The sequence below is a fragment of the Mus caroli genome, unplaced genomic scaffold (assembly GCF_978045245.1).
Source record: "Mus caroli unplaced genomic scaffold, Mus_caroli_1 scaffold_4, whole genome shotgun sequence".
Classification (NCBI taxonomy): domain Eukaryota; kingdom Metazoa; phylum Chordata; class Mammalia; order Rodentia; family Muridae; genus Mus; species Mus caroli.
This window is the reverse complement of record NW_028227259.1, coordinates 129,942,061-129,954,137: the sequence shown is the minus strand read 5'-3', so window position 1 is coordinate 129,954,137 and position 12,077 is coordinate 129,942,061. Positions and strand designations below refer to the sequence as shown.

At 43.7% G+C, this 12,077-nt stretch overlaps 1 protein-coding gene across 1 annotated transcript in view; it reads right to left on the bottom strand.

Annotated features, from left to right (window-relative positions):
- Tmem132b (transmembrane protein 132B) overlaps positions 1–12,077 on the bottom strand; it is a 268,775-nt gene that overhangs the window by 16,595 nt on the left and 240,103 nt on the right. The window contains exon 6 of the mRNA XM_029476908.2: positions 4,415–4,620. Coding sequence (XP_029332768.1) covers positions 4,415–4,620 — 206 coding nt within the window. The remainder of the gene's footprint in view (positions 1–4,414; positions 4,621–12,077) is intronic.

The window sequence follows — 12,077 nt, the reverse complement described above, 5'->3', positions numbered from 1 at the left end:
CCCAGATGTCCCTCAACAGAGGAATGGATACAGAAATTATGGTACATTTACACAATGGAGTACTACTCAGCTATTAAAAAGAATGAATTTATGAAATTCCTAGCCAAATGGATGGACCTGGAGGGCATCATCTTGAGTGAGGTAACACAATCACAAAAGAACTCACACAATATGTATTCACTGATAAGTGGATATTAGCCCAAAACTTAGGATACCCAAGATATAAGATACAATTTGATAAACGCATGAAACTCAAGAAGAATGAAGACCAAAGTGTGGACACTGTGCACCTTCTTAGAATTGGGAACAAAACACCCAGGGAAGGAGTTACAGAGACAAAGTTTGTAGCTGTGATGAAAGGATGGACCATTTAGAGACTGCTGTATCCAGGGATCCGTCCCATAATCAGCTTCTAAACGCTGACACCATTGCATACACTAGCAAGATTTTGCTGAAAGGACCCAAATATAGCTGTCTCTTGTGAGACGATGCCGGGGCCTAGCAAACACAGGAGTGGATGTTCACAGTCAGCTATTGGATGTATCACAGGGCTCCCAATGGAGAAGCTAGAGAAAGTACCCAAGGAGCTAAAGGGATCTGCAACCCTATTGTTGGAACAACATGATGTACTAACCAGAACCCCGGAGCTCTTGTCTCTAGCTGCATATGTATCGAAAGATGGCCTAGTTGGCCATCACTGGAAAGAGAGGCCCATTGGACTTGCAAACTTTATATGCCCCAATATAGGGGAATGCCAGGGCCAAAAGAATGGGAATGGGTGGGTAGGGAAGTGGGGGGCGCTATGGGGGACTTTTGGGATAGTATTGGAAATGTAATTGAGGAAAATATGTAATAAAAATATTTAAAAAAATAAAATAAAAAAAGGCTGTCTACAACATAAAAAAAAAAAAAAAGAAAATCAGAGTGGCATGCTCACTATGACTGACTGAACATAAAATGCCCTGCACAGGTTTGTGTGTCAGAGTCCTCAGCAGCTTTGGTGGGTTGTGAAACCTTTGGGCCCCCGAATTTAGCTGGAAGAGTGAGGTTCCAAGATTTAGGGTTTTCAGAACAACCTTGCTGTCCATCCTCACTGCTTCCTGATTTCCTTAGATGTGAATAAGCAGCTTCCTGTGCCCAGGGCCACGCCTTCCCCATCATGAGTGAAAATCAACCCCTCCTCACCAAGGCTGCTTTCACCACATATGAGGTTGCAGCAACAAGAAAAGTAGCTAATGAGTGAGAAGAGCCTCTTCTCTTTGTCTTTTTAGTCCTTCAGAATACATCACAAAAACGGTATCTGTTTGGTACATCTTGAGTGTCCCCGGCAATTTCCACACACCTCTCTTAGAGAAGAAACCCACACACAGCCCCCCAAACAACATCAGCAGCATTCAATCACACGTCCACACTCTTTACACTAAATGTATTTTACAACAGAGGATGCTGGTTGGTCATCTGTGTGAGTGATGCGAAAATTTCCCCTTAACCAAATGGATAGAACGAAGTGGCTATCTTAAACACGCCAGAGATTCGCACTATGACAATCATCAGTGTGAACCTCTGGTTTGTTTAAGATCCCCCCCCCTTTGCCTTTAAGTCTCAGAAATGTCACTGTAAGATATTGTCATGCAGATTCTGATACTTGCCTCTGAATACTTGCGTATTTTACCAAGTTTGTTTCGCTGTCATCATGCCCTTTCACCCACTTACAATGTCCACTCTGCACCACAGATTCTAGTTCCAGGAACTTCAGACATCTTGTCACTGTCCCACAAATCCCTGGTGATCTGCCCAGCTGATTTTCTGTTAGTCAGGCTGAGTCTTATCATCCATCCCGGACTTCATTGGCCTGATTCTGCCATCCTTCCCGTGCTGCTGAGACTATCCGATGGGGGTTTTCTCCAGTTCTTTCTCCTTGCTGATATTACCTACGTTCTCAATGGTGCTGAGACTACTTAAGACTCCATAGCAAATATCTCCTTCAAGATAACAGGTGATTTCAACATTACAATCCACATGTCTTAGCTATCATGATTTTAAAAAACACAGAGATGGCTAGGAATTCACTTCTGTTAACTCTGTTCTGGCGTGGCACACAGGCTCTGGTTTCAGTGGGGCTTGGGGGTTAGAGGTCATCAGTAGTGTTAAAGGCTCAGAAGTGCTCCCCTGACATCATGGATCCCGTTCTGTCCATGATGCTTTGTCTCTAAGGTCAATGTCTACCTCCTTATTCAAGAGAATGGGTGGAAGATGTCAGCCCCTCGGACAGCATCAGTTCACTATGCTAACATTTCATGTTTCAGAGAAACTTGGAGTCTAGTCCTTGACCTTTGTGGTATCCTGAGCCTGTGTTTCAGAGTGTGTCTGAGTTTTCCCATCGCTCAGCATCTGGGCAAGCTGATTGATTCAACACCACTGGGTACCTGTTCTCTCCAGTTTAACAGCCATTTGCCTCCCTTTTCTCTCCTCTAGCATTTAACTATAAAAAGCTAGGCACACACACTCAACACTTTGCCTGGGAATCACAGCTTCACAGCCAGTTTCATTTGCTTTCCATGTAACTGCAGGGCACAGCACACTGGCATTCTGTAGCAGTCAAATGAGAATCCATGTTCCCCACACACTCTGAATATGGTCCAAGTGCACTCTTGTCCATGATGGCTGCTATTTCCACCTAGGCGATGGGAGCTTCCCAGCAATATCTCATGCCTCAGGCTCATTGTCAACACCATCACCACCCATGAGTCTGCCAAAGGCCACTATGTTCCTTCAGAGACTGCCACCCTCCACCTACTGTCTACTTGCAAAGATTCCCTCCATGGAGTGTTACAGCTGCACTCCAACAGTGGGTAACAATATCTGGGTTACTTTTTTCCTTTGTGGTGTAACAAATGTCTACATACCTCACAGTTTTAAAAAAAGTCATTTGCTTGCTTGCGGTTCTATGAGTCATGGTACAATGAAGCTTCCAATGAGAAGTTCTGCATCAAGACTCTGGAGTTGAAGTCAAGATGTCAGCCAGACTCTCGCCTGAAGCTGTTAGGACAGAATCCACCTCAAGACAGTAAGGATGGTATCAATAGTTAGACTGGGTGCCACTGGCCTGTGTTCATCATGAGGAGGCTCATGGATCCTAAAGGCTCCACCCACTTTCCATGGCACATGGCTCAATCCATCTTCAAAGCCAGCAATCACCCCATCAAGTGGTCCTCACCCTTCTGCCACTAGCTGGAGGGGGTGCTCTGCTTTCAAGGGTCTCATCTGATGCGTCTGGCTCTCCTCGATCATCTCTACATCCTAAGATAGATTGCTTTGGCTGTAATTGCATCTGTGAAGTCTCCTTGGCACAGTGCCAGGTTAGTGCTTGACTGGGCTTCTAGTTTCATTTCTGTTGCCATGATAAAATATTATCCCATAAAGGAGCAACTTAGAAAGGAGAGGGTTAATCTTAGCTCACAGTTCCAGCGGGATATCGTTTATCATGGTGAGGAAGGCCCAGCAGCATATGCAATAATAATAATAATAATAATAATAATAATAATAATAATGTCTTCTCAGATTATACATATACTCAGGAAGCAGAGAGTAAGAACAGGAAGTGGGGTGCACTCTCAAAGCCCACCCACCTCCAATGATATACTTCCTCTATCAAAGCTCTTCCTCCTAAAGGTTCTATAACCTCCCCCTGAACAGCACCACCTATTGGGGACCTGGTGATGAAACATTTGAGCCTGTGGGGGACATTTCTGCTACACCTGAATAAGCAGAAGATGGGGATCCTAGAGAAGAGTTTGACTTTGGAACCTCCCCCTGCAGAACACATTACTTCATTGGATTCTTGGGATCTCTTGTAGTACTATTGTTTCCAATTTATAGTTGAAGGAACTGAAGAATACATAGGTGATGTCATGAGGTCACATGGCTGTACATGGCAGAAACCAAGGTTGAAACTCAGGCAGTCTCGTTTTCAACCATGCGGTGTTCACCACAGGACACTTCACTCCACGGCTGACAGTACGGAAGGGGAGAATGACTGAGGAAGTAGTGGGTAGTGGTGGATGGACGGCAGGAAGCAGTTATATTCTGAAAGCCAAGCTCTGTGTAGGTGCTTCTTAGATCTCATCTCACCTTCCTGCATCCTAGAGTCTGTTCTACGAGGCTGCCTGTATCACCACTGTTATCGTTAATATTGTCTTTGATGTAATTTTCTCATGTCCAACTGTTAGTAATCATCCAAGTCAGGTCCACGAGAACCCAAGTCCAGAGCACCACACCATGCACTACTGGAAGCCAAATCCAGACCATGGCAATACACTTCAGACATCATTTCCTGGGAACCAACTTGCCTCCCACAGACACCTACCTGAGCCCCAGCAGCCTCTAACCCACAGATGGGGCTCCAGTTCCTCACCTCCTGTTGGATGCCACCGGGATCCTCCAGCCCTTGATCTGGCTCAGCTCCGTATCAGAGATCTCAATCTGCAGCGGCAGGCGGGGTACCCAGACGGTGATCTCCACCTGGGACGTGAAGTGCTGGTGGGTGAAGTTGACAATCGTGCCCACTTTGCTCTTCATCTCCTTCCCGTTCACAAAGATAGAATCACAGGTGTTGGAGACCTTGGGGAGGGGGAGGCAAGAACACAAGACACATCAGCAGGAGACACGCGGAGCTCGACATCTGTAGAAGTTCATGAACCACGACAGCTCTGATTTATAAGGCACCAGAAGAACAGGACAGGTACAAAGAGTAATTTGTAGGCACTAATTAATGACAAATAGCTGATAGATAGACTCCAGGAAAGCCGTTTTGTGTTACACAATACTGACAAGTTAAACCATAAACATAATTTAATGGAGTTGCGTAACCTCAGCCGCCTTTTGGGAGGGCTGCTGTTTTCTTTATCTTACCTTCTCTTATGTGCTCAAACCACCACTAATCAAGCCCCAGGTGAATCTTATTCCACTCCGGTGCCACATTTGAAGACGCATAAAAGGTTTTAATGTTACTAAGAAAAGGCTTTGTTCCAGCCATAAAGCAGAGCGTCTGAAAGAAATTCAAGAGGGCTCTGCACTAGATTAAAATCCTGGTAGGCTACGTGCTCATGGGACGCACTGGAAACACAGATGGGATTAATCCTGCAAACGGTGAGATGCAGTTTCAAAAACTGGAAAGAAAGAGGCATCGCCTCACAGTACTCTCTGGCTCAGTACTTGGGGGTGCTTTAGCTCACCCCCTGCCATGGGGTCCCGCCAAACACATCAGCTTCCTGCTTCACTGTCCATCTCCTGGGTAAGCATATAAAATGTTATGGTCTTGTTCTCCATCGGGAAGGTGTCTTCGTGTAAAGATCAAGGGAAGGAATGAGGGATGAAGGCTGGGAACCAATAGGAAGCACAAAACATGGGGAACCTGTGATTTCATTTTAGAGATGGGAAGGCTGAAGCTGTGACGTGGCATGGGTTGACTGGAAGTACACACTACTTCTTTGTGTGTGTGTGTGTGTGTGTGTGTGTACATATATGTAGAGCCTAGAGGTCAACTTGAAATGTCATTCTTCAGGTGCCATTCACCTTTGGCAAGGCTGTCTAGCCTGTGAGCCCCCTGGGAGCTTACAGTCTCTGCCTCCCCAGATTTTGGGTCACAAGTGTATACCACATACCTGGCTTTCTGATGGATGCTGAGGACTGATCTCAGGTCCTGTGCTTTATGGGGTAAACATTTACTGACTCAACCATCTCCCAATCCCTATTTTCAAATTACTAATCTGTTGAGGGAATGAATGGTATCTAGAATAAACAGGAACTTAAAAATTCATGGGAAGGAGGACATGAACAGAAGGGGACTCTAGATGACTAAGGTCTGATTGAGCAGTAAAGGGGCTTCAGGCCTGACTTCAGTGACTCGGGGATAGAGATGATGAGAGCTTAGACTCTGTGTGCCTGAACACACAAGAATGTGATCACCAAACATCTCTTTATGCAGAACAGTTAAAGTACTGTAGTTCTAATAATCTATTATATATTTTATGAGTTTACAAAAGGGGGGAACTTTCAGGCTCTAACCACAGAGCAATGATAAGAAGATACAAATGGAGTTATCTGATTTGTGTTGAGGTAACATACACACTTCTACCAACAAACACACACAGCAACACACACACACCAACACACACACACACCAACACACACACACACGCACACAATCATTATGTGTGAATTAACTTTTTAAACATTTAAGGTGGTGGAAATGCCAGAAACCCTCCTTTAACTGTAACACACTGCCTACAAGAGTGGAAGTATCATACACTTACCCACAAATCTATACAACTAAAAGAACAATATTCTCAAAAGACAGCAATGATGGTGGTAGCTGATGTCTCTCAACATTGTAATCCCAGTGAGGCATTGAAAAGGGATCATTTCTTTTAACTTCTCAACTTTAGTAAGAGAGAGAGAGAGAGAGAGAGAGAGAGAGAGAGAGAGAGAGAGAGAGAGAGAGAGAGAGAGAAGCATACTCCAGCCTTCTCTTTGCTTTTTAACAACTGAGCACTACAACAAGCCAAGAAAATCTGTCTTTCAGGGAATGTGGAAGGGACTTAAGCTTGTGTTACTGAGCCCAGAATCATGAAGCAAGCCATCAGAAGGAGGCTCCTACACAGGGCAGGACACAGGACTAAAGACTGTGCTCTTTTACTCCATGGTGCCCACAGTGAAGAATCTGACTTCCATCCATATGATTCTCAGGAAAGGATCAAAGCCTGCCAGAGAAAAGCTCTCCCCTTCTGAATGAGCGCTGTGCTGGGACACGTTGAGTTTCATGTGGTCATGACCTCCCCTGGACTCTTTTCACTCTACCCCAGAGATCATGGTGTTCTAGCTGAAGTTGAGCCAAAGTCACCTACTTCCTGCCCCAAAGAATGGTCAGCCATTTCTTGAACATTCTTGATAACCCTTCCTGGAATTCAGACCTCAAATTCCCTACATTTGTGAGGAATCCTTGACCTTCCTTGTCAGATGCCACCCACCCACACCAAATCCCAACTCAGCTCACTCTGATTGTAGCTAACTGTCAGGGACATACTGGCTCTGGGGATTTTTGTCTTAAGAACTTAAATCACATGGCTGAGGAGATGGGTCAGTCAGGAAAAGAGCTTGTCTTAGAAGAGCAAAGACCCAAGATCTATTCCCAGGACTTACGTCTTACAACATGAAAAAGAAGACGGGCTAAAGAGATGAGTCAATGGTTGATCGCTCTGGCTGCTCTTCCAGAGGACCCAGGTGCAGTTCCCAGCACCCACGCAGAGGCTCACAACCATCTGTAATCCAAGTCTAGGGAATCTGATACCTTCTTCTGGCCTTGGTGGACATTGCACACACAGGGTACACATACATACATACAGGCAAAATATACATACACATAAAATTAAATATAAATAAATAAAGTTTTAAAAGGGAGAGAAAAGAAAAATGTTAGGTGTGGTTGCAGGTACTCATCTCAGAGCTGTGGAGGGGGAGAAAGATAAATTCCTGAGCCTTCCTGACTAGGCAGAAAAGCCTACTTGAAGGAGCCAGGCCAGTGTAAGATTCTGTCTCAAAACTAGGGGTGGGGGTGAGGGGTTCCAGGCCATTAAGAGACTCAAAACACAAGTTAGACAGCACCTACAGAATGATGTACATGCATGTATATTGCACACAACAATCACATACTTATACACACATATACAACATACACACATATACACATATATGTACAGATATACAACATACAACACATATACATACATATATATATACACACAACATATACAAACATACACACATACACATATACATACATACAAACACACATATGCATATATATACATACACACATATATAACATATACACATATACACATGCATGCACATATATATACAACATGCAACATAAACACATACTACATACACACATATAAATATATACACACGGCATACACAAAAATACACATATACACATACTACATATGGACATACACAAACATACACATATACATACATACACACACATGCACATGCACGCACATATACTAAAAGTAAATGGAATTCAGTCCACATATGATGGATGGAAAGAGACCAGGAAAAGATACAGAGCTTAAAGCATGGGGACCCAAAGAAAAATGTATGTGACCTTGGAATCCCAGTGTGCAGTCTGTCCCTTTGAATAGAAACTGAGATTACAACATGGAATAAGAGCTCATTAGGCAGAGAAGACATAGCCGTGTAAAAACCAACTTCCCACTCTCATCATTCATCTAAAAAAAATTGTGGTATGAGTATTTCCTCTGCATGTATGGGGGCTACCACATGTGTGCAGTACCTGCAGAAGCCAGAAGAGGACATAGTCCCCTGATACTTGGTTTACAGATGGTTGTAAGCTGCTGTGTGGGTGCTGCAAACTGAATTCAAGTCCTCTGCAAGAGCACCAAGTGCTCTGACCTGCTCAGCTATCTCTTCAGTGCCCATCATTCATCTAAATGATGCTTGCAGGGCTCTCTGAGCCCCAAGAGGAGCATTGAAAACCAAATGCTATCCATCCCCGTGTAAGAAGAGCAGAGGCCAGAAGCATGGAGCTCTGAAAGAGACTAAGCCGTGTCATGTTCATCTTCCAGTGTGTGTAAAACAGCTTATAAAATGTCATATTGCAAAAGCTGCCTTTAGAGGTTAACATTTTTACTGTCAAGTTATTATACTTCTGCAACTCCATTATCCTAGGATAAAAGACACAAGGGGGGGCTTTGAGACGTGGGGATGACTCCTGGGGGATCTTAGGCCGATGTTCATTTCATTCTCCATTCTGAATGGCAGAAACAAGGTATCCTGGGTCTACCATCCTGCGTGTGGCCTCATCAGGCAGTGGACAGTTTTGGGTGGTCTGCTATAACCTTTCCCAATCTAAAGACTGCCTACACTACAGAATCAGAGAGAGCACATCTCACAAATATTCACAGAAAAATCCAGAGATTCCCAGATTTAAGCAGTCAGAGGATCAGTTGTCATAGGAACAAAACACTCTTGCAGATCTTACTGCATGTTGCAAAAGGCACTAAGACACAGCAGGGATGTGGACAGTGTCTATTTCTTTATTTCTTCTTAATTTTCAAGTTATTTTTAGTGTGCGAGTGACACACACACACATTGAGGCCAAAGGACAACTTGTGAAGGTCAGCTCTCTTCTTCCACCACGTGGGTCCTGGGCATCAAACTCGGGTTGTCAGACTTGGGCCAAGCATATTCAAACCATGACAGTGCCTTTACCATTCTAGGCTAGCTTTTGCTTCCTAGGATATACACATGAAATCAGGATATGTGCTCTTGCCCCTGCTTTCTTCTTTCATTATGTCAAGCTCAGTCCTTGCTTCTGCCTGGCTGTAGGTGGCCCTGGGCTTTCCTGTGGCTTCTTCCAGGCAGAGACACAGAGGAGGATCAATAGCAGTCAATCAGCATTTTCTATAAGTTACTGTATTATCACAGGTTCCCAGGACAAGGTCCAGCAAGGCAGGACAATAACCAGGGCTGCTCACGTCCCCCAAGGTATGCTAGCTTTTTACTTGTTCCCAAGAGCTTTTTTTAAAGGTTCTGTTCTAACCAGCCTAGTCTACATAACAAGTTCCAGGCCAACATGAGCTATATTGTAGGACTGCTCAAAGGTAAAAATACAACAAAATACAGCAAATACAATAAAATATAATAAATACAATAAAAGTAAAATCTTACAGCTATAACTGTAGAAAGATTATTTGTCCTCAACATTTACTCTTGAATGTCAGAGGAGGATTCGATGTATAATGGATTGCCTTGCATTCTTTCAGGCAACCCTCACATCCAGGGAGAGGCTGCTGTGAGCGGATCCACACCACAGACTGAGGCACAGCAACCTAAGTCTGAGCTGTTCTCACCCTGCTGAACCTGTTATCTTTCAGTCTCCAGGGCTAAGACCTTGCATGAACAACCCTGAGAAACCCAGGCTCTCCTACTCTGTCTTCAACTCACAAAGTCTCTTAGAAACAAAATCAGGAATCCCAGTGTGCTCTGTTATCATATAACCTTTCTCTACCTGAGGCATCTCTTCTGTAAAATAAGAATAAAAAAGCCTCTTTGTTTAACAAACACTTGATGTTGCTGAGACCCGGGAGCTATCCTAGGTGCTGAACACCGAGTGAGGCCAGACACAGGTGCTGAACACAGAGTGAGACCAGACACAGCCTTCTGCGCACATGAGATTTAAAAGCTGATCTGGGAGAGATACATAATTAATGCAATCACATGGTTATATAATAAAGAACTCGGTAGTGGAAAGGCTTTAAAGAAAAAAATTAAAACAAGGGAAAGAACAGAGAATGAAAACAGAAGGTACTGTTGTGGTTAGACTGCAAATCACTCCCACTGCAAAACAGGCAGGATGGAACAAGTTCCCTTCTGAAACAAATAACCGTTAAATTCCAATTCTGTGCTCAGAAAAAAAAAATGTTTATTAAAGATAAAGCTTTTAAAAAGGATTTTTTTCCCCCAGACAAAACCTAATGGAATTGCTAGTTGGACTAATTGAAGAAATGTTAAAGAGGGCCACAGAGATGACATGGTGATTAAGAATGCAAACTGCATTTACAGAAGACCTGAGTTTGGATCCAGGCTCCCACATCCTGTGACAACCACCTGTGATTCCAGCTCCAGGGAATCTGTCGCCACCTACTGGCATTCTTGGACATTGCACTCATATGCGCATACATACATGGACACACACATACACACACACACACACACACACACACGTAATTAAAAATTAAAAAGTAGACTTTGAAAGAGAATGTTAAAGAAGAATCATTTAAGGAGAAGAAATAATGAGTCAGAAATTCAAATCCACACACAGAAATAAGAGCACAAGGAATGGAGTCATTTAAGCAAGACTAAAATTAACATTTTCAGTCATGATTGCTCTGTAGCATAAAATAATAGCAGTATATGTTCACATCGGAAGTAAATATAAAATAGAAGGCAAACTAGAGCAGATGGGAAGGAGCAGTTGGAAATATAAGATTTCATAGGCTATGTATCAATACAACTTTAAAAAAAGTTAAAGAAGTATTTAGCTAAAGGTGAGTTTGGATTCTTTGACACATATTGCAAATAGCAGCTGTGGTGGAAACACAGAATACAAGTGTTTTAATTTTTTTTAACACATCTTGATACTGAGGACAGAACCCAGATTTGTGCACATGCAGAGAGTGCATACTGCCACTGTACTGCACTCTCAGCATAAATATTTTATTTATGAAAAGACAAAAATCGGTAAGTTAATAAATTAAGACAGAATGTTCAATTGGCCAGACGGGCAGGAGAAATGAGGGAGAGAAGCTCAGAGCAGATGGAAAAATAAATTAACAGCAGGACGGCACCTTCCAGTCTAATTCTAAATATGAATGATTTACTTGCATAAATTAATACACCAGTCTCCAATTCATTTTCTACAACCAGGGCCCAAGCACAGAGTCTGTACAAGGAACTCATTATAAGCACAAAAGCTTGGGGACACTAGAGATAAGATGTGGAAGGAAAGATCTGTCATGGAGACCTAATGAAGTTGAAATGGAGAGCCTGTGGGAAGCCCCAACCAGGAGGCTATCGCAGAAATGATTGCTAGCGATAAGGAGAGATGCCACATGGAGAAAGTGGCTTGGGAGATGGCTGGGTGGGTAAAGTACCTCCCACAGAAGCATGAGGAGCTGAGTTCAAATCCCCAGAGCCTCCTAGGAGCATGACACATTTGCGAGGTCAGCACTGAGGTCAGCTGGATAGCCAGTCAGGCTGGATTAATGAGCTTCAGGCTCAGTGAGAGACTCTGCCTCAGAAAATACAGTGTAGACAAACCTCTTCCGGTCAGAAAAGCACCAGGGTAGCTAGGGCGCAGGGTCAGCTGACACTCGCCAGCTACCCACAACACCCGCCACAGGATCTTAAGACTTCTGGTGAGTGGAACACAGCTTCTGCTCCAGTCCAATCACGCGGGACCTGAGACTGCTCTGGTTGGGGAGAGAGAA